General features: G+C 40.8%; 1 protein-coding gene across 1 annotated transcript; it reads right to left on the bottom strand.

Moving 5' to 3' along the window:
• Nucleotides 1-2,399: 2,399 nt before the first annotated feature.
• LOC140273018 (uncharacterized) lies at nt 2,400-23,536 on the bottom strand. Its single transcript, XM_072368543.1, has 14 exons — nt 23,344-23,536; nt 10,201-12,513; nt 9,725-9,922; nt 7,861-7,959; nt 7,653-7,762; nt 7,514-7,572; nt 7,287-7,417; nt 7,049-7,183; nt 6,385-6,427; nt 6,191-6,228; nt 6,009-6,096; nt 3,942-4,137; nt 3,574-3,606; nt 2,400-3,262 (listed from the first exon to the last, which is right to left on the bottom strand). Exons 1-14 carry the CDS (start codon nt 23,393-23,395, stop codon nt 3,134-3,136), a joined length of 3,624 nt encoding a protein of 1,207 aa, XP_072224644.1. The 5' UTR covers nt 23,396-23,536; the 3' UTR covers nt 2,400-3,133.
• Nucleotides 23,537-27,630: the final 4,094 nt, after the last annotated feature.

The raw sequence follows: 27,630 nt of genomic DNA, 5'->3' as shown, positions 1-27,630 counted from the left end.
ATTTCTGCCCAAAGTACTTTACCCATCATCTCGTTTTATCTAGAAACGACTTGGAAAGCTATTCTAGACATGTTTTATAGACATTTTCTTTATTAATCCACATCCTGAATTAAACTATAGGTGAGACCCACCTGATCTGCAGAACAGCTGTATCCGCATCTGTCTGGGAGAAGGAAGTTGCTCAACTTCTAAGTCCAGCAGTTTCAGTGGCTCGATACTTATTGGATTGCGTGCCCATTCCCACAGCTCCTGCGGGTCAAATGACAGGGATGTGTAGCTCACGGCTGCTAAGTGGTCTATTGATCAGTCAGCTGTGGCTGATGGGATGTGCTGCAGCAGTTGGAGCCAGCACCTGGCAGCGGCTCCAAAAAACAGAGCATTCCTCCACAGATGAGGATCATAGCCTGGCTGAGAGAAGAAGAAAAATCAATCATACAGGAACTTGTGTTAATGGGCACTTAACATATAGTCAAACTTGTAAATGCAGCCTTTTTATCTAGACTTATATTCAGAGTTTACCCGTATCTCACTTAATATTTCTGTATTCCCTCAGTCACCAGCTAAGTTATTTAGCTTCACTGATGGTGGTTTTTGCTAAAATTATGCCGATAATTGAATTATCAACCCTGCTTGTAATTATTTTTAGACAACAGCCACTGATTAAATTACTCAACAATTTGCCTAAAATCTAACTAGGTGCTGAAATCACTTTATGTTGAAGCATCACTTTAAAGTCATTTTTACCAAATAATGAGCATCTCCAGCTATTCAAACAGGATCTTTTTGTGCCATTCTCACTTCTATAGAGCCCCCCTTATTTAATTTAATTCCATAGGTGTTCTTTTCCCCTCTCAGATCAGTTAGAACCCAGCACTTTAACTGGAATAAGGCAACACATCAGGATCATACATACTTTGACCCTTTGCATTCAAACAGAAATCAAAACAACATCCGATTTGCCCTGAATACCAGTCAGCTTGTTCCACTGACCGCTTCTCCAAGATTAAGGTCCGGTAAATCCAGATTTGTCGTCCCAGCAAACCACATCCCAGTTTATAAGAGCCTGTGAGGAACTACTGAAACACTACCAGTCAAGTTAGAGGCTACACAACCCTGTCACACCGCCTGACACTAAAACTGGGATTCATTAAGCCATTTAAATGAGCCGAAGGCCTTCTACAAATAAACTGCACCAGTTCAAGTTATTTAGCAAAAACAATGCTGATAATTGAATTATCAACCGTGCTTATGAGTATTTCAGACAAGTAGACAACAGCCACTGCTGGTAGTGTGCATACAAGCTTATGGTTGTTCATCAGGGAGCCTGTTTATCTCAGACCATGTGAAGCCACCAGCTGATGTGGTCCCAGGGTAGGTAAACACAAAAGTGTGCATGTAAAAATGCAAAATTCAATACGCACAGACAACCTACCCCTGCCTCCCATAACGAATCGTAAAAGCTAGCCCCCTCCTGTTTACCCCGTCAATAAAACAACTATTAAGACTGCATCTTACACAGAAAATTAACAAACGTTAACAGCATCAGTTAAAAAAAAAAACAACTACCAAAACTTAACAGAATTTTTTTTAAAAAGTTAAAAAGAGGAACAGTTTAATCTAACTGGAAGTTGAGTTATTTTACCTCCTCGCTTCCAACTAGGTTCTGAAATCCTAAACAAAATGAACGCATCACTTTATGTAGAAGCATTTTATTTATTCTTTAACCAAAGTCGAGTACCTCAGCAATTTGTTGTGTCAGAAGCTGTTCTACAACGTGTTTTGTGCAGCTACATTAGTCCAATGGTACCATGTTACAAGTGCAACAGGGATGCAAATTAAAAGTGCGAACCTTTATTGAAGATGGGGGTTCAACACTCGAACAAGAAGCCAAAAATAATCCAAGAAGTCAAAAACACCAGGACCATAAAATGCACGTCAGGGAGCTGGCAAAAGGCAGCAACAGACCAGCGGAAAACAAAAAAACTGCACAAAGAGAGGTGCTGGGAGGATTCCACAGTGACTAACTGAACATGGGTGCTGAGTAATTAACTGAGTGAACTCAGGTGTGGAAACAAAGGCAGGAAGTAAGACCAACAGAAGTGTTACAAAGACAGAGCATTTCAGAGTAAAACAGGAAGTATTGTAAGGATAAGTGCGTGAAATCTAATGAAGAATCTTTTCTATTCTCTGATAAGTTCATATTTATATGAATATGAAAGGAAGTTGCTGCAATTTTTGACTTTGTGAGTGAAAAACTCCTATAACAACAAAAAGCCCAGAAGTGAAATATGGAGGCGATAAACCTGGGCTGTCACATTAAAAACATTCACAAGTCTGCTGTGTTTAAATTAATTTATTTCCTTTGCACACACATGCACACATACGCACATTCTCTGACAAAAACTTCCCACTTATACAACTGTGCACTGTCCCAAACACACAGGGATAAATACATTCATTTATCATCTTGAAAAGAAATGAATACAAGTGATAATTGGCACATTTGAGAGACAGGCTTTATCATCAGTTTTGCATCATGTTTCCTATTTGTCTGATAAGACTACTAAAACAGGCACGTATTGCAGGTGCAGCTGCAACAATTACAGAGTCAGAGTACTACAGCATTAATCCCTTTCACAATAGTCCAAACCAGGGATCCAGCCCCTTTAGTCAGTCAAGATTTGTCTCTGTAAGAAATCATCATCCCATTAAAAACAGCTAGTTACCCCAGAAAGCCCACAAACAATTCACCTTTGATTTCAGGGAAAAACTGGTGGTAAACTTAACACACACTTTAGTGCAAGGAGCAAAGCAAGAAGTCCTGTTTCAACAGACTACAGAGTGATTTCTGTAAAATATAAAAAGTCAAACATAACCTTAAAAAATATATATATATATATAGTACCAAATTTAATGAACAACAGTGACATCTACTGGTTGTGTTTGTTAACAGCAGACAGGAAGCACACAACCTCGCTTTAAAAATATTCAAACGTTTCTGCTGGGATTGATTAATCTCTTTGGTTTAGTTGTCAGCATGTGATTCCTCATGCTGGTGAATATCCTGGTCCTGCTCAGGAAAAGTTTCCAACCAGTGACTTTTCTTTGATCCTTCTTTCTGAATTTTCCCGCCTCAGTTTCTCTTCTCATCTCCTGGCAGGAAGTACGGATTCTCATGGCCTTCGACGAGATACGAGTAACGGGATGTATTTTTACCTTTGAAGGTCTTCATATCTTCTGGGTTGAGATCATATGATCCCGACTGAAATGTCAGTAAAAGCAGACAGTTATTACATGTCTTTAAGAAGCTGCAACTTTGCACACTCACATGCAAACACCCAAAAAGCAGAAAGGATAAACACAGTTAACCCCACGCAGCAATTAGGGCTGATAATTACTGATAATTACTCAAAATTACTCCATAACTACCATCAGACGAGAATGAAGAGCATGAAGATTAAAGCAGACATTTCCTCATCACTTGTAAACACCGTCACCGTTATTCTCACTGGATAAACAGTCAACAGGGGGCATCAGGGCAAATCAGAGTCTAAAAGCAAAGCCGTGCCTTACCTTTTTCCATCCTTTCTGCTTCAGCAGAGACCCCTAAAGCAACACACTGTGAGTCAGGCAAAGCAGGGAGCAGAGGAGGGCTCTAATGCTAGCACTGTATTTCTGAATGATTGGTTAAACATATCACCGTGTGTAGGATACAGGATCATTAGAACATTTTGTTATACGTGTAATCTCGGGAGTGATAGGGAGGTTACATGTTGACTGGTACGTCAAAACACTCTTTACAGAAAAGCAGAACCTACCAAAACACACACATACCACTGATCTGTTATAGCAGAGAGTACACTGAACAAACTACAGGCGGATTCAGCGTGCGATCAGGAACACAAAGAATGCAAAAACAAGGAACAAATGTGAGAACTCACCAAGCCATTGCTGTAACGCTTTTTGTCCACCAGGGTGTTAGTGCTGCCCCCTTCTGTCATCTCCATGGAAGGAGCTGCATCCCAGTTGGTGGTGGCGCGCGGGATGGGGGAGATGGCGGTAGGCCAGGGCTTGTTAGAGTCCTCTGATGAGTATGGACTGCGGCTGCTGTCGGGCTTCCTCTCTGAGCATCTCCTCCTGACACACAGAACAGAGAATGTAACATCCGGGAACTGAGTAGAGAATTGCTGTTGATGGACTCCAGCTCCTCAACAGTCCTGGCTCTCCAGTCCTGGTGAAAGTTCTGGACTGCAGGCAGGCCCGTCCAGCACCAGCACTTTTATACCACAAAGTCCTTCTGTTGCTATAGATGTAGATGTGGTTTAACATTATCTTGGTGGAACATAGAAGTCCTTCCCTGAAAAAGGCATCATCTGAATGGGAGTATATGTTAAAAGCTGTATATACTTTTTTAGCACAGCTGCTGCATTTCCAGCTGTTCCATAGGCACTAATGTGCCCCCATACCATCAGAGATGCAGACTTTTGAACTCTTTATTTAAAAGGGAAACAACATCTATGATTTCCAAAAAGAATCCATCTGACCGCAGAACATTGATCCACTTTACCTCAGTCCATTTTGGCCCAGAGGAGGCTGCAGCATTTCTGGATTATGTGTACATGTGGCTTCTTCTTTGCACGATGGAGCTTTAACCTGCATATGTGGACGGCACAGTGAACTGTGCTCACAGACAACGCTTTCTGGAAGCGTTCCTGAGCCCATGCAGTGATTTCCATGACAGAATCACGGCTGTTCTAATGCAGTGCTGCCAGAGAGCCAGATAAAGGGCATACATTGTTTATTTTGGCTGTGTCCACCTCACACAGAGATGGCTTCAGAGTGTTTTGATTACATATGCAGGAGTTTATGGAATATTCTTCATAATTTCACATTTAAGGAACATTCTTCTAAATTTGCTCAAACTGTTTTTTTTTTTGCAGATTGCTGAACCTCTGCCCATCTTTACTTCTGAGAGACTCTGCCTCTCTAACGTCCTTTTATAACCAATCGGGTTACTGACCGGTTGCAAATTAACCTAATTAGCCGCAACATGTTCCTCCAGCTGTTCCAGCCTTTAGTTTTGGAGAAATGTTCCTGCCATCAAATTTCAGGCGGGTTCACAAATTTCTCAAAATAGTCTAATGTCTCACTTTCAACATAAGACATGTTTCCTATGTTCTACTGTGAGTTAAATGTGGCTTTATGATAATTATCTTACACAGCATCCCGACTATTTTAGATTTGAGGCTGTACAATTGACACATAAAATATGTATTAAAATTAAAATGATTAAAATATTATTATATAATAATATTCAATTAAAATAATAATTATAAATATTATTATTAAAATGCAACCTTTTAAGATAACTAACATCAGTACGATCAGAAAAAATATATCATCAAAATGTATTCAGGGATTATTTGGAATTAGGGACAAGAACAAATATGTTAATGTGTCAAAATGATTGAATAATTGTAGTATTGTGTAAAGATTGTGTATTTATTATTCAAGATTAAGTACTGTATGTTTAATGTGTGAAGCTTGGCTTTTTGTGTTGTATGCTGTGGTTTTGTGTTTTATTTTAACTGTAGACATTAAAAAGTCTTTTCTGTTGAATGTTTTAGTCATGTAAATATTGCCTCCTTACTTTGTATTGTAAGAATAATATTGAAAGGCACAGCTGTACACTGGGGGCAAGAATATCATGTTTAGCATTGCAAGAGGAAAGGCATCTAAAATCTGGGAGGGATTTATAGATATATGGGTAATATATAGTATAAATGTGAATGCAGAAACATTTTCAGTTGTCATTGTGAAGCCTTTAAATGACACTTTATTGTGAGGTAGATATAAGAGCAGCCTTTTTCATGGGTGCAACAGATAAAAATGCATTGAGATTATTTGATTATCTGCAGCACAGTATATAAGTAAGTATGTAAATTAAGAAAAAAAGCAGCAAGAACAGGAAAAGTAAAGGGTAGATAAGTGATGTTTGATATTCTCACCAGCAACAGTAAATGAGCAAAGCCAGGACCAGGATGAGTAGAATTCCTCCAAGGACGCAGGAGATGACCACCACTGCCAGCAGGGCGCCTGTGAGACACAGTCAAACATATGAAGAGTTCTGTGTATCAGCACATCTGGTGCTGCAGCCTCACCTTCCCACTGAAACAGTGAAGTCACTTACTGTCGTTGCAGTTGAAGCCGGCGTATCCAAATGGACATCTGAAAGAAAAAACAGTCTTAGCCACATTTCAAACAACATTTTAGTGGATTTTAACACTGAATCCACATGGGGGAGCCGTTAACTTCATACTAACATGCACCACACAAACAGACACACCCTACACCAGCCACAAAGTTAAAACTGAGTGTACTCACGGTTGGCATGAATTTTCAACTGCTTTCTGTCCACTTGGACAGGCTATAAAAAGAAAGACAGCAAGACAAGGTTTGGTACAAAGAAATGAGAACATAACAAGCTACAGTTTTAGACTCCACGCTCGGCTGCACATCCAGCAAACGATGACTATTGCAAACAAGCACATCACAGTACACTGTGTTTTTTTCTGGGAAAGGAACTGCAGGCAGCATTTGTTTTAAGCTTATTCTTTAACAGTTTTTCCTGCGGCTGATCTCCTTGGTCACAACCCTGCACACAGAGGCAAAGCACTGATTCCTCTACATGTTTCCAGGGTAACACCCCAGTTAAAAAGAAATAGATTAGAGAGATAAATGAAGATAGGGTCAGGGTTCAGAGAGGAAAAAAGGCTACAGCTCTTGACCTTGTCTGTGAGTCTCACTCCCTGTTGTTTCTCTCCTCATTCCCACACACAAGCATTTCAGTGGGGATAAGAAGGTTTTGTTACAGTTCTCTTGCCTGTAGATCCGCTGGAGAAAAAGTCACGTCAGCCTATTTTAAGACGCTGCAGGTCGTCCGCTCTTACAGACTATACACGAGACTTTAATCATTTATAACGACATGGAAGGAGAATGTTGAAAAGGCTTAAAAATGTAAACATAAATGAGACGATAGAAATGTTACCTCTGCAGCTGTTGTCTGAGTAGACATTGGAGATGTAGCCTTCATTACAGGTGCAAACTGGCTGACCTTTTACTTTTGAGCACCTTGAAGTTGAGACATCACAAGGTTGAGGCTCCTGTTCACACAGATCTGTTTCTGAGAAAGAGTGAGTCCAAACAAATATAAGAGAAAAATTAACTACTTGAAGTAATTGAGCTTTTATGCGTTTCTCTCTCTGTAGTCTGCAGTCAATTCTTACTTGTAAATGTAGTATTACTCAGAAAACCCGTAGAGATGGATATAGCATCTTTAATTATCTTTTCGACAGCCTCTTCAGTGGAGTTGGTGTTTTCAAAGATGTTATTCACTGTTGCAAGCACGCTTCCAGCTCTGAAGGATTATAGGAAAGCACCAACAGAACTGAGACATATTCATAATATGAGGCACAGCGTCCTTGTGCAGCAGCATCAAGAAATAAATACTCACTGAAGCTCCACCACATCAGTCCGTATATACCCCTGCTCGTTTTTAAGGGCATCTCTCAACTATGAAACAGAATAAACACGATTTAATGAGCAAGAAAGGAGCAACTAGAAGAGCTGCTCAACATAACCTCCCAACTTACTGCTGCTGCGATATCGGCTGCTGTTCTCTTAAAAACTTCTGAGGACCTGTTGGCCATCTCAACTTCAAATGTCAAGGAGGTGACATGGAGTCGGCCTGGGAACACTTGGGCTGAGTGAAGAGAAGAGGAAGAGAATATAAGGGAATAATCTCAACACCACCACACCTATAACATCTATAGTCATGTAGGACATGTGTTGTGTTCTCACCAGGTGCACAAAGTCCGTTCAGCAGGTAGCTACCGGTGAGACACTGACAAGTGCCGTTAAGACAGACACTCCTCGGAGGACACGGGAAGGCCGGACACACTAATGAAGGACAGAAGACAAAACTGCCATTACTCTTTAAATCAGGAAAAATGTGGATAAAATGTCCTCCATTTCCAGTTGAGTTTCTGGTCACACGATGCGTTTGAGTCCAATATTCCATCATCCTCGCTCTGTTCAACATACAGCAAACGTTTGTCAAAGTATGAGACGTTTGTTGAAAACGTTTGTTTTATGAGACTTTTAAATGGTGCATTTAAAAACAAAAGAATGAATTTCCACTCGCTTAAACTGTTTTTTGAAGAAGTAAAAATCTTTGAGTCGGGGTGGACTGGAACTGCTATCAGACTCCATCAGGTTGGTATATCTGGAGTTTGGAGGTGGGATGAACACCTCAAACTCCTTGTCTTGTTCTTGGAGCCCATTCTAAGAAGTTTTTGTAGGGCCCACTGCTGTTCTGTTGGGGGAGGCTGCTGTTGTCATAAGTTGACCATTCAGCTAAAATGTTTAAGAAGTTGGAAAGTAACGTCCTAATGAACCCACAGAATGTTGCATTGTCACATATGAGCAGTTTACTTGTCTGGGTTTTAATGTTATGGCTGATCAGTATAATGTAAACTAGTGGTGCAACAGATAATCATTGATCCGTGATCCGTTCGGATCAAAGTCTGCGGTTCGACACGCACGTGATTTAACTTGTGTGCATGTTCAGTCCACTCAGAGCGGGGTCATGGCGAGCGGAGGAACGGAGGAGCTTGAACGCCCCGCGTCATTTAAGTCCCCTGTATGGGGAAAAGAGGTTAGTGGATAAAACCGTGACGGTGTGTCGGCACTGTGGCACAAGAGAGTCAAATGACAGGAAACACATGAAGCATGGCCACGTATTTGAAGCAACATCACCTGACAGGAGTGATATCACCGCAGCAATTATGCAGCCCCTTGTTGCACAATCCGACCGAGTTAAAGCATCAGAAACGCTATGGGTGTGTTTATAGGTGCAGACACGAGGCCAAATTCGGTTAAAGGAAGGAAATCTGCCTTTTTATGTTGCACTTTAAGTTGTTTTTCATTAATTATGTTAAAAAGAAGATATTATGCCTTGTGCACATCAAGATGATTTTATATATTTTAATTTAATAATTTAAAAGTGTTAATAAACAAAAAGAACAAACTTATGTTTCTTTGTCTTGTCTTTTTTTTTAAAAATGATCCGATCCGTGAGCTTTTTGATCCGTTACACCTTTAATGTAAACACAAAACTAATTCACTGAAGGTCTCTCCCCATTTTTCTTCCACATGTGGCCAAAGATACAGTCTTATAAATCACAAACAAATTAATGGAAATGTGCCTCACTAACCATTTCTGTTCAGCAAAAATTTCACTTTAAACATTGGAAACAAAGATGTTGCTGAAAGCTCCACATTTTTCACAAGGCAGCAGCTTATCAGGGACACGTTTTTCTGACTGGGATGATCGATGGAACATTCTGTTGTATTCAATTTGGGCATAAGAAAATACATAAGCCAGTATCACAATAACCAAAAGAAGGAAATAGCACTATTGTGCTGATAATACACACGTGACAATTCTAGGATTTGAGCTAAGCTGATCAAATAAAAACACTGATTGCAGATTGGCAGTGTTGTACAATTTTACTGTTTCTTCACTTCTACTTTGAGTGCAATTCAAGGCCAATTAGTCTGGCAGCAAAATGTTTTCTAAAGATTTCTATAGATAGCATGATAATACCATAAATCTAAAATGAAACCTTTCTTGAGGCAAAGACACAGACAGAAAAGTACAAACCTATGACTGGGCTGGGGCTGGGCGGGGCTGCTGTGGTGGAGCTGTCGGGGGTGCTCTCTGTTGGCTGCAGGGTCGTGACCATAATCGTAGCACTACCACTGGTGGTGGCAATGGAGGGGTTGGAGGTCGGATTGGTTGTGGTAGTGTGTGAAGCTGTTGTTGAAGGAGTTTCTGTGGATTCTGTTGTGAGGCCAGTCTCTAAATTGTAACAAAAAAGACACAATCAGCCCAACAACATGTAAACATATAGTAAAGCCAATGTCTACAAGTTGTAACACCATGTTCACAGCATGTTCCTATGTGAAGCTGCAAAAAGTGTTGCCATTAAACACAATATAAAAATGTCTAATTATTGGTAAAATATCTCATCAAGGGAATGTCATGAAAACACAGTCACTGAACTCACTTCCACCTGCATGTTAGAGTATGTTAATTCTAAGAGGCCACATAAGCATTTAGCATGCGGTTAGTGTTACCTCCTGACGTTGCTGTAGCAGGACTTATGGTGGTGGTATTTCCAGTGGGGGGTGTGGTGTTACTGCCTGGGGTGGTGCTTGGAGGGAGAGAGCCAGAGGTAGAGATGGAGGTAGATGAAGAAGGTGTGGATCCAGGCTCAGGAGAGCTGTTAGTATGGGTTGTTAGTGAAGCTGTAGTTAATTCAGTGGTGGAGCTTTCAGCGGGCACTGAACTTGTAGTTGTGAGGTTGCTGCTTTGCGTGACTGCTGGAGTTGTGGCGCTGCTGCCTGGCTGTGTAGTGGCTGTTGTGTTGCTTGTGTCTGTAGTTAGCATGATGGTAGTATTGGTATTTGGGGTAGGAGTGACTGTAGTTGTACTGCTCCGTGCACTTGTCGTCATGTCAACACTGGTGGTCGGGATTTGTGTTGCGCTGTCACTAGTGGGTGTGACTGGTGTGCTTGTAGTCATATTGTTACTTGTAGATGTGATCGGTGTGCTTGTAGCAGCATTGTTGCTTGTAGCTACACTCTCACTTGTGGGTCTGATCGGTGCATTTGAAGTTGTGTCATTGTTTGTAGCCATTGTACTTGTAGTCATGTTGTTACTTGTAGATGTGATCGGTGTGCTTGTAGCAGCATTGTTGCTTGTAGCTACACTCTCACTTGTGGGTATGATCGGTGCATTTGAAGTTGTGTCATTGTTTGTTGGCCCAGTCATTGCACTTGTAGTCACGTTGTTACTTGTAGATGTGATCGGTGTGCTTGTAGCAGTATTGTTGCTTGTAGCTACACTCTCACTAGTAGCAACACTCTCACTTGTGGGTCTGATCGGTGCATTTGAAGTTGTGTCATTGTTTGTAGCCATTGTACTTGTAGTCATGTTGTTACTTGTAGATGTGATCGGTGTGCTTGTAGCAGCATTGTTGCTTGTAGCTACACTCTCACTTGTGGGTATGATCGGTGCATTTGAAGTTGTGTCATTGTTTGTTGGCCCAGTCATTGCACTTGTAGTCATGTTGTTACTTGTAGATGTGATCTGCGTGCTTGTAGCAGCATTGTTGCTTGTAGCTACACTCTCACTAGTAGCAACACTCTCACCTGTGGGTGTGATTGGTGCATTTGAAGTTGTGTCATTGTTTGTAGCCATTGTACTTGTAGTCATGTTGTTACTTGTAGATGTGATCGGTGTGCTTGTAGCAGCATTGTTGCTTGTAGCAGCATCGTTGCTTGTAGCTACACTCTCACTAGTAGCAACACTCTCACTTGTGGGTGTGATTGGTGCTTTTGAAGTTGTGTCATTGTTTGTAGCCATTGTACTTGTAGTCATGTTGTTACTTGTAGATGTGATCTGCGTGCTTGTAGCAGCACTGTTGCTTGTAGCTACACTCTCACTAGTAGCAAGACTCTCACCTGTAGGTGTGATTGGTGCTTTTGAAGTTGTGTCATTGTTTGTAGCCATTATACTTGTAGTCATGTTGTTACTTGTAGATGTGATCGGTGTGCTTGTAGCAGCATTGTTGCTTGTAGCTACACTCTCACTTGTGGGTATGATCGGTGCATTTGAAGTTGTGTCATTGTTTGTTGGCCCAGTCATTGCACTTGTAGTCATGTTGTTACTTGTAGATGTGATCTGCGTGCTTGTAGCAGCATCGTTGCTTGTAGCAGCATCGTTGCTTGTAGCTACACTCTCACTAGTAGCAACACTCTCACCTGTAGGTGTGATTGGTGCTTTTGAAGTTGTGTCATTGTTTGTTGGCCCAGTCATTGCACTTGTAGTCATGTTGTTACTTGTAGATGTGATCTGCGTGCTTGTAGCAGCATTGTTGCTTGTAGCTGCAACTGATATGCTTGTAGTTTTCAGTCCATCTGAAGTTGTGTCATTGCTTGTTGGTATGATTAGGTCACTTGTTGTTCTGTCTCCTCTTGTGGGTGTGATCCTTGCACTTGTAAGTCTGTCGCCTCTTGTTGGTGTGATCCTTGCACTTGTAAGTCTGTCACCTCTTGTTGGTGTGATTTGTGCACTTGAAGTCATGTCAGTGTTTGTGGGTTTGATCCCTGTACTTGAAGCTGTGTGTTTTGTGACTGTGAATGATGCATTAGTGGTTGTGTGATCAGTTGGAGTGGTTGTATCGACAGTCTCACTAGCTGTGGGACGGCTTGCAGAGGAGGTCGTTCCATTAAACGGTGGCATTGCGGGAGAGTCAGTTACGTTACTTGCTGTGTGGTTGCTGTTGGTATTTGAGCTTGCTGTCATGGACAAAGGTGTAGGAGTTGCACCTGGCGCATCTCCACCAGTTGTTACGTTAAGTGTACTCGACTCCGCTGTTGTCATTCCTGCAATTGAAACAGAAGGACAAAAGCTAATCAGCTCAATGCCGTCTTTCCTCTGGACAGAAACTTGTTAAACTGTTGTGACGTTAGAAATATCTTAATGCAAGTCACTAGTAGAGAAAGGATTGAATGCATGTGCAAAATGGCTTTTGTCTGGTCTTTGGTGCGTTGCCTATAATCAAATTATTTGAGTTTATCTGTGAAAATAGCTGCCTGATACTGCCAAAGATATTACCATGACAGTGGAGACACTTAAGCAAAACATTAAAGTTGTAGTGTGTAATCCAAAACAACAAACCAAAAGACGGAATAATGCCTTTTGAAGCTAAAGTCGTCCATTAGTTATTCACAAGTAAGTTAAATAGTCATCTGATCCATTGGTAATAGATGTTACAATAATACAGAAGCAGATATTACAGTAGTTTTACACCAATGTTACAGTTCAGGATGCATCAGCAAGGCAACATAACACTAATTAGCCAATATTTCTATATCATTATATTAGCTTCAAATGGTCTGAATATTAGGTCAGCGTTCAACATTCAAATGAATAGTCTCTATCATATCTCAGGTGTCTATCTAAGGTGTAAAGTATGCCATGTACTGCAGATTTGACTGTTTTCTTGTATTTTCACTGCAGCTCTAAAACTATAAATGAGTGTGTCATTAAAGGGGAACTCCGGTATTTTAAACCTGGTCCCAGTAGAGTGCCTGTGTAGAAATCCCTCCGTTAGCTCTCCTATAGCTGGAAGTAGCCACATAACAGCAGCTATGAGCTAACAGAGCTATAGCACACATTCGTTCATTCATTCTTCTTAAAGTATTGGTGAAATAAAGACAGATAATGCCTTATTTAGAGGCTGCATCGTTCACACCGTGATGTGGATATACGCCAATTGCGAGTTATCTAAATAGCTTCTGATGGACGCCGACTTTTGCCAAACTTTTCTCGATGAGTAGATGTATTTCATGCCAGAAATAAGGTCTAGGTTTAAAAATACCGGAGTTCCCCTTTAAACATATTTTTAAGCAAAAGTCTCATTTGATTAATCTGCGATTAAAGCTGAATTAGATATACACTGTATCTCCGTTTAGTCATGTGAAAATGCTAAACATACATTGTAATGTGTCTGAAACAGCTCTGACAACAGCTTCAGCTGTAATCACAGAGGACAGCAAAGCTGTTGGTGGATCGTGTGCAGAAAAGTTGACAGAAGCTGCGAGTCAGATGATAAGAACTGCAGTAAAAGACGGCTGTTTACAACATGGGAAATGTGAGTAACGAGTGCTACCAACTTCACCCGCTAACAGGACAGGGCAGCCTTGTGTTTGTTCAGTTTGCTGCTGCGACGCCTGTTCCCATTTAGCTCACTTTTTATTTGTGTTTATGGGAGAACAGAGGAGGCCACAGGACAGCCTGAGGAGTGCTGCAAGCAGCAGGAGGTCTTTGATAATAGCTTAGCCGTTTACATCAGCTTCTCAGCCGCATGCACTAAGTAACTGCATTTTTTAAGTCTGACAGGGAACAGAGAGCTTGATGCCTTACACAAGGTTTTCTCCAAGGAAGTGGGGAAAAAAATCAAGATTAATATCAGATCCTGAGTTTGATCTGATTATATTCATTGTGTAAAGGCCCTGAATGACATAACATCGTTATCACTTAGAAACCAATACTCCTTCAGAGATGAAAAACAGAAGGCTCCTCACACACCCTGTGACAACACAATTTTATGGACATGATGTACTTAATGTACAAACACACACACCTGTACCCACCTTAAAAAATAACGGAGTAGGGAGTGGAATAAGAGATTTAGCAATCAAGGAGCAGCAAAGAAGCGGCATTGTTCGGTATTTCTATATGAAGCCACCCAGCGTGGGATTGTTTCCATAAAACACACACGTATCAGTTTGAGACAACCTCCTCTAGATTAACATCTAAATACATCAGACTAATCTTACTGGATAACCAGGCATTGAGATTAATGAAAAACCTCTTAGATCAGATCTCGCTGACCCTGCTTTGATTAGTCCATTACATTCTCTCTGCGTTTCATTTGCAAGGACCTGTGTGTTTCCATGAATGCCAGATTTGAAGGTTAAGTATTCCATTGTGTGCTTCATGCATGCACAACTTTGGCTCAATAAAATGCCACAGCTTTGTGTTCTATCAGCATAAAAAATATTCACATTTTAGCATTTTTTACATTCCTAAGCAGCTGGTTTCAGTTTGCACTCCATCCTGTAGATTAGTCATGTGGCTGTTTCCTTTTTCCACCACAGCAGCTCAGGGCCAGACTATTCAGGTGTGACAGTAGTTACATCTGTGTGTGCAGTGATGGCAGTGGAAGGGCTTTACATCTTAAAAAATTAGTTTTGTGGACTTATGAGCCCTGTAATCTGATCTGCCCCGTGTGTGTGTGGTAAAACCAGTTTTGACTGACGCTGCAGAAAAACTAATCATAATAAAGACTTTTACTTAAAGAAAACTGAGGGCATGGTAAATAATAGAGATAGTAGTCATGAGTAGTTAGAATTTTCTTTCCAATCTGTATTTTGGTTCCCATAATATAGAACAGGGATACCCACATCCGGTCCTCGAGGGCTGCTGCCCTGCAGGTTTTAGGTGTTTCCCTGCTTCAACACACCTGATTCAGATGAAATGCATCTCCTCAAAAGACTGTTTAGTTCTGCACAAACATGCTAAGGACGCATTGACATGGAAGATACTTTCTTACCTGCAAGCAGATAAGACTATTTCTTTATTTATAAGACTATTCAGGCATAAGAAATTCATATAAACCGTATAATGTTCAACATGCAGCCCATTCTCACTTAGTCACGTCACTTTTGGACTTGTGGGGTTTCTTGAACATTCGTGTTCTGTCTCACTAAAGCAATGTTGAAAATATCAGCAAAACCTCTACCAATAAAATGTAATTCACCGTATATTCAAATGCTTAACCACAATATTTTTTTAATCTTAGCCATATACTTTTGTATAACTAAACTGAACAGTAGTCGACTGAAGAAAGTCAAAGACAGGTAATAAGGAAGTGAAAAACAGCAGCTTTATTGTTGGACTCAAATATGAGTCTCACGCTTGGGAATTGGGTCACTGTCCTGATCCTCTGTTGTTGAAAAGCCAGCATCATATAATTATGTTTTCCTGTCACCATAAAGTATCCACAGCCTGAGATTCTCCATATGGCTAATTATTTATTTTCACTTTAACTGTCACTCTTGCTCCTCCACCTCTGAAATAAATGTGGTGCTGTGATTTTGTGCTGTCACACAAATGTAAAAGAGAAAGTGTAAAAGCATTAAATCCCTAAAATTCTGTCTGATCTTCTGTCTTAAGTCACTGACTGTCAGAGTGAAACTGGCAATATGCAGCTGTCGAGCAGCCCCGTCTGCAGGGAAGTGATGATAAAAGGGAAACCTGGAAGCTGAAAACAAATTAAGGACCAAGCATCAGTATTAAATCAGCTATCAGCATCAGCTATTAAAGAATCAGACACAAAAGTTTTTCAAACATCCTAAATAATAGGATCAATCAGTTTCCAGTGGTTGAATCAGGATGTTTTAGTGTTTTTCTAAGTTTGATTAAAATCTCATCTAAGTATTCAGTTTTCTAAGTCTGGCTGTTTTGTAGCCTTGCAAGTGCTGATGAGTTATGTAGCGAGACACCAACTGGTGACAAGTTTTTCATGCACTCATCAGCCTTGAAGTTTTGCTTTCATGACATTTCTTCTCTCAGACTCTTGGAAAAACAACATGCAGTCTGTTTGGCATGTAAATCAGTACGTGTTCAACTCAAATATGCTTCACTTTCCTAAAACGGTTCATCTCGGATCATCTCTCTCTAAAGGATTCACTTTATTGTCCCTTTAAAGGCTCAAATTGTCATTACTGCATTATTTACTATATGCTACTATAATGACCTGAAAGTATATGATTACTAGAGCAAAGGAAGCACTGGATCATCCCGTATGAGGGAACTGGAAATGACACCTTCCTGCAATTCCTTGGAGCTGGAACATTCAAAAGATGTTCATACAGTCACATCAACTGGTTTTCATGTCAAAATGAGGGAGAATGTGAGCAGCTGGGTTTGATGTGATAGCAATATATTTAACTTTAGTGGCTTTTTCTTTGCTTTTTCACTGTTTTAAATGACCAACCTTGTCATAATTTCACTTCTGTAAAGCATGAGTGACACAACACGATAAGAAAACATGGGTTTAATGCAAGTTTTTGGTACATTTTTGGAAGCTTTGTAGGTTCACTACAGCAGATGCACTCAGCTGCCAAGCCAAACGAGGTTGGGAGTCTTTATGCCTTTTTGTATGCATAATGACATAAGAAGTCAGGCTGTGCAATATGAGGAAAACATGTGAAATGCGTTATCATTATTCAATATTGGCTTACTGTATGGCATGTGATATGGAAACAAACACTTCGGTATGGGGTGTTTATTTCAGGTGTTTCAATGAAGGCGTGTGAGGACTAGCTGTAGAGGTTACAAAACTGAACCTAACAGGAATGCAGGCCTCACATCGAAAAGTCTGCCATGAAAAAAGCGCACATCCTGCCTTTTGCTGCTGTAAAAGGAGTCTTTTTTGATACTGATATCGTGTGTCTTGATATCTCGATGAAACATTTTCAGTACATTGTGCAGCTCTTATTATTTTTATTTGAAATAAATATTACTAAATCTAAGACCATCATCTGAACAGCGTAACAGAGAGGAAGAGAGGCCATTGTTCCGAGGATAAAGAGTCCTCTATATCTGTGACGCATCTAGTTTCAATGCTGGTATCAGCCCAGTATTGTTTACAGTTTACAGATATAATAAAACCTAAGTTTTATTTCCATTGCATGCAGAAGCGCTGCTCTGAGCTTCCTTTTCTCTGCTGTTCTTGGTTGACCTTGTAGCTGAGATCCAGTCATTGTGATATTATACAAAGTTTCCTGATACTTCATCATAAATAGTCCAGATAAGAATAACAGAACATGATTGTCAAATCATAAAAGTTTAGAGTGCATATATGGAGATGAGGGGAAGTGACAGACATCAGGATGGCAGAGATAACAGTGTTTATGCTCACATGAACACAAATAAACAGCGTGGGTCACTTTCCACTGTCATCAGCTGCTTCTCTATTCACATTAACAAAAGAATTCATGAGAACAGCGAACATGAGCGTTCACAGTCAGGAAGATGGCTAAACAATACAGCTCTCCCACTTCATTTCTTAAACTACAGCTTAGCCACTCAAGCCTGACATTTGTTTTTTGACTATGACAGAGCTGCTTGTGCACGTCCCGTATCATAGTGAAGTTACCCATGGGACTAAAAAAGGATGCAAACTATGAAAAGCATAGAGACAGATAGCTTGTGTATCTGCGGAGTAATTAGGAGCACACTCTGCGCTGCTCGTCTAACTGAGAGCCTTGGCTTTAAGGATTTAACCTACAGACGGATAATCTCCTACAGACACAAAAGAGATGACTGGGCCAGGCAGGTTGACAAGTGGGTCTAAGGTCGAACTGTGAACGCCCACTCAGGAGGATGTGGGTAAGAAGGTCCGGCTTTGCTTCAACTCCACTGAGGAGGACTTAGAAACTGTCACTGAAAGCTGCCTATCTGCCTCAATACAACGCAGAAATAAAACAAGTGCAGTAAAGGGATGTGTCTGTTACCAGAGACATCTGCCTCCAGCTGTCAAAGCTCGGCCTCACTTTAAATCACTGACAGTCGCAGAAATGGACACAGCGCCAGGCTTGTGCTTCAGCTCTGCGATGCACAGAGGATTTATTTCATGCTGCACAGTAGCACTCCTGTGAAGCACCTACTTATGATCTGATCCAGACTCCATCAACTTCCTGCGTACACTGCCACACCTACAGAATAAATCCTGCTCAATTTTGATAACTTCTGACACTCAGATGCATTCCCCAACAGTCCAGAGAGCCCAAGATAAAGAATCTCCTTATTTCTCAGTGTTGCCATCAAACATGTCCAACATATTGTTCAGCAGTGCATTCCTGAGATAGTTCCCTATCACGTCCGGCTGTACTGCATGGGAGAGGGACCAGATTAAATCCTGCACACAGAGCAGGACGTGAACTGAAAGGCTGTGACCCAACAGTCAGGAGGGGCCTGAGGCCAAAAAGCAGGATTTCATTAAGGACAGAGGAGCCACGAGGAGGACTGACCTCCTCAGATGTGTGTGTGTGGCCTCCATGTTTCAGAGATGCAGCACAACACTGAAACCAGCTGATCAAAGACACGCTGGACGACGACTCACAGCTAGGGCTGCGCACACTTCGGGTCCCTCCGTCCGCTAATGAGACTGAGCATTTCTCACAAACTGATTTATGACCTCCTGGTATTTAGAGGTGCTCATTCCTGTGTTTCAAAGCCCAACAGATTCACACAGGTCACCTCAGAGCTGAGCCAGACGCAGATTGAACAGCGGCACATCAAAGCAACTCAGCTGACGCCAGGTCAGCAGGAGCGTCTTCACAAGGACAGAGAGGGAGCCTTTATTTCTATCAACATCCAGCTGAGAGTCCTGGTCAGAACACACACACCGGATGAGGGGATGCTTCGAAATATCTGAAGCTGAAGCTTACATTTCATTGTTTTATGTTCAGTTATTCTTTAACAAGACTCAAAAACACCACAATTCCTCTCTGAAACTAAGACATTTTAACTTATTGAATTATCAGGGCTGTTCATCGGACTTCATTAGTTTCAGATTTGTGACAAACTGGTGATTAAATCAGCAAAATCATGAAGAAGTGTGACAAGTTCAAAGACCACACACAGATGCTACTGTGTGAAGACATATTGATTAAATGTGGTTTTACACCCAGCATTTTATGGGAGGTCGTTTTTTGGGATTTTATTTAAATCTATTCATTATTTTATGCATAAATCTGGCAATAAAGTGGACTAATAATGAGAATAAGCTTTATATTCATACCATCATACAGTTCTTAATCTGTGGATCAGGATGTAACAATCTAAAAGACACCTTGCCCACAAAAATATGCACGTGTTTTTGTTTTTTCTCTGATTTTTAAGGCTTATGATTTAAGTTGCACCATTACACTCATGAGCTACTGTTTTTTTCTAAATTATAACACGAGACTGCATTAGGTTAATTAATAGGAAATTAATCAGATTTTTTAAACTATGCAGCCCATTCTCACCAGTAAACATCTTCAAAACGGGTCCCAATCCAGGGTTAGAAATTAGAAATGCCTCAGAAAAGAGTACAGAATAAAGCCTCCATCCAACACACTCATAAGAGTTTGCGGCTAAAACAATGCTGGTGGTGTGAGGCGAGATGTTGAACGTGGATGCTGAGGCGGGTGCAGTGAAATGTTAAACTTTACATCATCGCGGATGTCGGCATCTTCACATTAAATCAAGAAACAAGTCGTTTTTTTAGCCAGTGAAACTGAAAAGTTTTGCTGTGAACCAACTTAAGACAGAAGATCAGGCAGAATTTTAGGGATTTAATACTTTTACACTTTCTCTTTTACATTTCTGCAACAGCGAAAAAGCACAGTACCACATTTATTTCAGAGGTGGAGCAAGAGTGACAGTTAAAGTGAATATAAATAATTAGCCATATGGAGAATCTCAGGCTGTGGATTAAACAAGTAATCTTCTATTGAGAGGTGAGAATTAAACAATGTTTAAGCTCTTTGCAAAGAGGGAAATAATATGTAAAGCTAAAGATGCATTCAGATATTATGAAATGTCTGTAAAGGTGGTGCACTGCGTGCTAACATGTTGATTATTTGTCTTTTTGGCTCATTTTGTATCTTAAAGAAGAAGGTGACAACATATTTACCATATAATGCCTTAGATTTGGCAGGAGGAAACTGGGGCAAATGGCCCTCTTTCTGACACACTTATAGTGTTTGACTTTGTCTTTTGAGTTCTTGGTTTGCCCTGCTTCCTGTTTGCCCCCATGTGTACACTCTTTCCCTTCCTCCCTCACTCCTGCTCTTCAGTTCATGACTGCTACACCTGATACTTGTTTCTTCTCACCTCACTCAGTACATATCCTCCAGATTTCCTTTGGTCAGCGCCAGATCACTGGATGCTGTTTGTATTTGTCACTTTCACACTTGTGATTTCCTCATTGGTTTTCAGGGCAGTCCCTTTGTTTTGCTTTGCTCTGTCTGAGCTTAGTTTGCAGTCTTATTCTCGTCTTGGCAGCGCTTTTAGCTTGGCTTTCAATAAAGCCTTTGTTCTTTTTCATCACCTGTCCTCACGTCCTCAGTCCTGCGTTTGGGTCCTGTTCGACCTTCAGCTCAGCCGTGAATCGTGTTAACTATCTGTTTTGGAAAATTTAACTAAAAATCTCTCCTTGAGCCGTTGAAAGTTTTAATGGGTCTTTTTTTTTTCATGTTAAATTTTCTTCCAAACTAATTCAACCGAAACTTGTAACCTTCGTCTATCAAAGGACTTTCTGTGGTCCAGGAGTCCCTGAGGATGTCAATTCTACTGATACGAGAATAAAAGCCTGTATCATGAGGCTGCGAGGCTGAGCCTAAATAAAGCTGCTCGTCACTCTGATCCATCTGGACTGTCATAAACTGCACCCTGGCCTGAATTGTGCTTCTTCCTCTAAGTGACGTGTGACACATGTGCAGACCAGCTCAAGAAGACAAAAGTGGAGTACAAGCAGCACGGCAGATCTAATATCTCATTTTTTTACATACATATATATGTTCCAGCTGATCCTTGCTTGTCCGACAGGCTCCAGTCTAAGCAGCGTCCTTGACTGGAGGAGGCAGACAGAAATGAGCTCTTTGTATGTGAGCAAAACTGTAACTCCGAGGTAACAGATGGCTCCCTGGAGCAAGAGCCCGCTTGCAGGGCCTCTGCACATATCATATCCAATTAAAGCTCCGCCAGCACATGCTTTCCAATTACAGAATGAGATTTACTGGCCTGGAGCACTTCTAATCCAACAGAATACAGCAGGCACACAGCGACAGAGCGGGAGCAGGAAGAGAAGAAACGACAGCAAGTGTGCATGAAAAGTGAATGTAAATACGTGCCAGCAGGTGCCAGCCAAATGAGGAAGTTGGTCAGATTCTAGGAAGCTAAAGGGGCAGCGAAACAAATTAACAATACACAAAAGCAACGAGAGCGGGAACTTTGTGACGCACTGAAACACGACTGTGTGTCTTCTGAAAAATCATTAAAACAAATCAGCGCTCTAATGTGTCTGCTTACATGCACATCACCAAGACCTGTTTTACCTTTTCACTGTAAATGATGTCACTTTCAGAGTCCTGTGATCAGCTGTTAACCCCCCCCCCTCCCTGGTTATGACCCCATTATGACTGTCCAGCTAAACATGACACATGTGGAGGAGTCATGACTGAGTTTGTGGTGTGAGAGGTAGACACATGCTCTGCTCCTCTATATGGAATAGTTCTTATAGCGGGCCCTACAAAGCGTGGCCCCTGACTCAGATGAGGAGCAGCACGACCCTCAGGTGGTCTTCATCTGGACACATTTACTGTTTCTTCGGACACACGCTTCAGACTTGAAGCTCCTATCAACTCCCTGGCTTCGCTGTTTAACGCTTTCTATACAAGCAAACACATGACAGGAAGGCAGGCACACAGCCGCAGGCTTCCAGCACATGACTGACTGTCTTCATGTGAGGAGGCTTGAAACACAGAGACGCGCTTCAGAACGGCTCAAGCTAATAAAAAAGGGTGACCAACGGATTTAACAGCAGTTAAGCTTAGTGACAGAACACACACTGGAGAGTCACTCAAAATTCCCCAAGCAGCTTCTGTACATTGTCAAGAGGGCACAGAGTAAACTTTAAGAGGAGTGCGCAGTGTTTCGGGCAGCCAGCCGGCTGTTGTTTGAGCGAAGCTCCTTTGCTGGCGTCTGTCCACCCTCAGTCACACTGAGGGAGGGGTGAGTCAGTTTCAAGACTGTTTAAGGAAAACCCCTATGAGTGAAAAAAGCAACAGAAATGACTTTTTCTTCAAAAACTGCTGTGAATGGAATAAAACACACCCAGAAATGGGCTGAATCCTTTAAAAATATACCGAATATCATTAATAACGCGTCTGTTTTCTTAATAAAACATGTATTTGTTAATGTAATGCAACTTTTTACGGTATTTTATTTTTATTTTCTGGTACTATATCATAGTATATCAAGTCTGTGATTCTATCATTGTGTCCCTGACGTCTCACATTTATTCTGTAGTAAACACAAAGCAAAGTTGTGTTAAATGCCTGTTAATTCTGCATTTTATTGGATTTTTTAAAAGTGAAATATCATCATGAATCACCCACCGTAATTTTCGTAATTTTGTAAAAAAAAATAATCATCCCAAAATATACTGACAACACTGTCATAATAAATATAACTAGAGACAAAAAGCTTGTCAAAATATGTCAGATTTTCTTTTTTTCAAAAATAAGGTTTTTATTTTGTATTATCAGGACCTAAAGTTCAATGTAAATCTTGTTAAAAGTATGTTTTGACAGATTAGTTTGTTGAAAGGGTTTCAGATTACATTACATTAAATACTAATATTACCGATTACAATGACGCATTTTCTGTTTTTGTAACAGATTTATCAATTATTAGTTACATAACATTCTGAATGCAGGACTTTTACATCAGTAGAATATTTTCTGCCTTATATTGTCAGATTTACAACTGCACGTGGTGATTAAAGCTGTGCTAACTGCGTTTTAGTAATGCAAAAATGTCATTGGACATGTCGGCGATAAGTTTTCTATGTGGAAATAAACTTAACTCACCTTTGGCGACAGCAGCGAAGAGAAACACGACAGGCAGATGAGTGAGGAACATGTTTCAGGTCTGAGAGATTCTGAGGAGGGCCAGCCAGCGTTGAACCTCCGTGTGAAACGGTGGATAATAACGGTACAGACGCTCCGTCTCCTCTGCGCTGCTACAGGTGGCTCAAACTGGGAGCCGCAACCTCCGACACCGTTAAAAGCTTTAGGGCCTCCTCTGATTGGCCGCTTCTCCTGTCGGTCATCCTTACTGTACTGAAGCTCCGCCTCCACCCATTTACCGGAGCTGTGACAGTAAACCGGTCGTCAACAAATCAAGAGGAAACTATTGTACAATAAAGTCTATTTTAGCTCAGCGTTTACATAAAACACAGGGTGTATAAGTGCCTTAGGCAAGGAGAAAAGGAGAAATGGGCAGGGCTGGACATGGCACGATTTCATTGTTGCGCATCTTGACAAAATACTTTTTAAAAAAAAGATGTTTATGTATGAGAATGTAGGTTTTTCTTTTCTTTTTGTGGAAAAAATAGGCCTCTGGTATAAAAAAACAACCAAACATGTTCTCCGCACCTGATATTTAACTGATATTATAGTTTTAACACAAAATGATGGAGTCTCAGTGGCATTCCCATTCAAATATCACACGTTTTAGCTTTTTCTTTTCATGCGGGTTATCCTTATTTTGCACCTGAATTTGATACCCCTTTAATCTTCTCATGCTTTCATCGAGGTGCAGGATCAACGAGCTTTTGTGTCTTCGATGTCTCAGGTTTAGTGCAGCTGGTTTGCATTAGGTCTGGACTCTGCAGCGCCATCGGCAGTGAACCAGGTCACCTTGGCTAAAAATGAATCAGAGTTATTGGCATTCAAACAAGTTATGTGAAACTAACACAGAAGAATGCAAATGTCATTCTTATTCAGGGTTTTTCTTAGTTCTGTCCTCTTGACATGGTTTAGAGGATGTACAGTTGGAGGAAAAGTATCTTTGTGTTTTTCATTCAAAGGGCTTCATTGTCCAAAAATGAGAGCACGAGATTACAAACGCAGTCAGGGAAAACAATAAACTCTCCGTTCTTTGCGGTTGTTGTCATTGTGTTCGACTGAATGGGTTTGATCATTCAAGCTAAATTAGTTCTGTCATGACATGAGGAGAAGAGCCCCTTACATATCATTCTGCTCTATGTTCTGTAGTTATGTAACCACTGAGACCATCTTATGGAGATGACTAAAAAGCAGATGATTGCTTCCAGATCTTTGCTCTTTATCTAACTTAATAAGAACTTAAAAGTTTGCTTCACAACACTGCAAACTTTTACTCCCGCTTATTAGTTTAGACGTTTTCAGACCTCCGTTGCGGACAACTATTTGCAGCAATGGGAACATTTTAGTGAGTAAAGATCATTTGGAAGAGGATATCTGTATATTAGTTTAGCCTCAGGACAGGATGTAGTTGAGTCTGGAGGCTGGTGTTGGAGCACAGCTGGGGTCCGTTTGAGACAGAAAACTCTGCTTTTTCAGATCCACAAACGCTGATTTGAGTTAGTTTAGTCAACTCTGAGTAGTTTCACTTTGCGATAAAAAGCCAGCATCAATGGAGCCCAGATTCGACGAGTCACCATGGCAACGGGGAAGAAGATGGCTACGTTTTTCACCAACCTCGAATAGGAAATCTGAATGCGCTCATACGGCGAGTTTCAACAAGTTTTTAGAAAGAAGTGCGACACCGCTGCAGCTACAGAAGAGAGGGACACGGCGTGTGTGTGTGTGTGTGTGTGTGTGTGTGTGTGTGTGGGGGGGGGGGGGGGGGGGGGGTAAGAGTGCGTAAGTTTAAATGTAGTCCTTTGCAATCCCAATAATATTATTGTGGCCTATTCATTTATTTCATTTAGGTGCAATCCCGCAGGGGAGAAGCGCACTTGGCAGCAGTTTAAGATGAAATATAAAAACATTGTTCAAACGGGTAAGACCTCGGCATGGAGGAACCTCATTTTGTTCATGTTTTACACTGTAAAGTCAATATTAAGTGGCTATTTGACTGTGCAGTTGTTTTATTCCGACATGTTTTCACACACATGAATGTCTTCTAATCTATATCATGTTCTGTTAAATAATTAAGCCTATTCAAACTAACACAGACTTCTACTCAGCACCGCCACCTCTAACGGAGGCACAGGAGCTGGCTCTAAACCAGAATATTGGGTTGTGGAAGGCCAGTGGCTGAGGGGATCCCTGGAGCGTCCCCCAAGACACAAGTGCTTTGTAATAGGCCTATAGATATATATTTTTAAGCCTATTCATACAAATATTTATTTGTCTTTTATGTCTTTTTTTTCTTTTGTGCCAACAGATTCTGATGGTGCCGCTCAAAAAGATAATGCTAAAAACATGATAACCATCTCCCGACGAATATTTCATTCTCTGCACAGTAATGCTGCACCTTCATCCACGGCATCGTTTTCAAAAGGACATGCCATGTTCGTGAAAAAAGTCGCCTCCTACTGTGCCCAATGGACTTCCAGAACTTCTAAAAGAACTAGGCTACGCCAAAACTGGTCTGCTGACTGAATGAAGGAGGAAATCAAATAGCGCGTGTGGCTGAAAGAGGGCGGAGACGGAGAGAAACTCGAGGTTTACTGAGAAAAACCTGTTCCCGACCAGATTAGGTTCATAGCCTGTTACTACGGTAACTGGTTTCTGAAACAGGCTAGAGTTACCCCTCTTTCTCTGGTTTGAGTTACCTCCCTTTGTAAAACGGAAAACTCAGAGTTTCCCTCATTTCAGGGTTAATAAACTCAGAGTTTTCACTAAACCTGCTTTGTGCAACGGACCTCTGATCATGTCTGGATGAAACTCTCAAGACTTTCAAAATAATTGGAATAGAGGGGAGGCTACAACTCCTCCAATCAAATTCTTACCATTAGACACGACCCGTAGAAGGGTTCTTGAACTATCCCTCTACAGGTCATAGGAGGTATTGCGCATATCAGACTCGTTGGACATTTCATCCTCACTCATATACAACTCATATGAACGTTTCCACATTAGAGGAAACGTCATTTTCAAATGTTTCCTTTAACAAGTCACAAAGTGAGTGAGGAAGGAGGGTTTGCAGATGGGTGACGTAGGCTTAATTACATATAGCACATTCAACCTCGGACATGAGTTTGATTGCACGATACGACAATTGTTGTTTCACTTCTGGGTTACGTGCAGTTAACGACACAGCAACACTTCACTAAAACGCTTTTCTCACTTCCGGTAGGGTTAGAAAGCGATCCTGGTTGCAGCTAAAATGCATTCTTTTTACCAACGACTGTCACCGGCATAGACGTCATTTTGTTGGTTGCCTTTGTTATTTGTAAACATAACTGTTGTCACTTCATGGTTGGCTTTAGCAAAATAACATAACTTGGTTAGGATTAGAAATGAATCACGGCTTATGCTAAAAAACATTTTTACAACCCAACTGTAACCGTTATAGATGACCTTAGGAGCTGTATTGAGGGGTATGAATAAACATATAGACCATTCCTGTTGGTGAACTTGTCAGACTGAGATCAATCTACTGAGGCTCTTCTTAAAAAATCCCATCAAACAGTCTCTTCAGAGTCTTTAATACATCATCCTTAACAGAAACTAATTAACCCTCAAAGCAGAAGGGAAAAAAAGGAACAGTGGAGAGTTACTACAAAAACATCATTGTCATGATTTGAGACTTTGTCATAAGCACTAGAATCAGTCAACTTTAAGGACTAAAATGAACTGTGGCTGAGGAGCCTAGTTTAACGCTCACACATACGTCTGAAACAGCTTGACCTTTATCACCACAGTGTTTCTGACATTTAACATCCTCATAATGCAAAGAAATGTCACTGATGCTTAAAATCTGGGAACAGTTCATTGTTTACATAAAAGTTCATTGTTCTGTTTATGTATGAATAAATCACGCTTTATGCAAGATTTTAAAGGAAAGAGGCCAATCTTTAAAGCGTGATCAGGAAGCATCGGTTTTCAGATTTGTTTGATTGTGAGTGCAGCACTTGGCTTTTTAACAGGTCATCCTGATCATAACTTGTCATAATCCTGAGTTTCATCTTGTTATACTGAAAGAGTTTAGCTTTTTTCTTTCTGTGGTAGTCAGAATTTAATTGGATAGAAGCTAAAAAATAACAACAGCGTCATGAGCTGCTTGAATGAATAACCTGGTAACTAACACAACATTTTAGAAAACTAATTTGACTGATTTTGATGGATGCTTTACTGTTTACATTTCATAAAAACACAGCTAAC

This window comes from Leuresthes tenuis, unplaced genomic scaffold (assembly GCF_036924035.1).
Source record: "Leuresthes tenuis unplaced genomic scaffold, fLeuTen1.0.hap1 SCAF_17, whole genome shotgun sequence".
NCBI lineage: Eukaryota > Metazoa > Chordata > Actinopteri > Atheriniformes > Atherinopsidae > Leuresthes > Leuresthes tenuis.
This window is presented reverse-complemented; position numbering and strand designations above follow the sequence as displayed.

Coding starts and splice junctions, on each gene's coding strand:
- LOC140273018 (XM_072368543.1), bottom strand. CDS start 23,395: ATGTTCCTCACTCATCTGCCTGTCGTGTTTCTCTTCGCTGCTGTCGCC. Junction 6,428..7,048: donor CTCAGACAACAGCTGCAGAG/GTAACATTTCTA, acceptor TTCTTTTTATAG/CCTGTCCAAGTGGACAGAAA. Junction 3,263..3,573: donor AGCAGAAAGGATGGAAAAAG/GTAAGGCACGGC, acceptor CTGACATTTCAG/TCGGGATCATATGATCTCAA.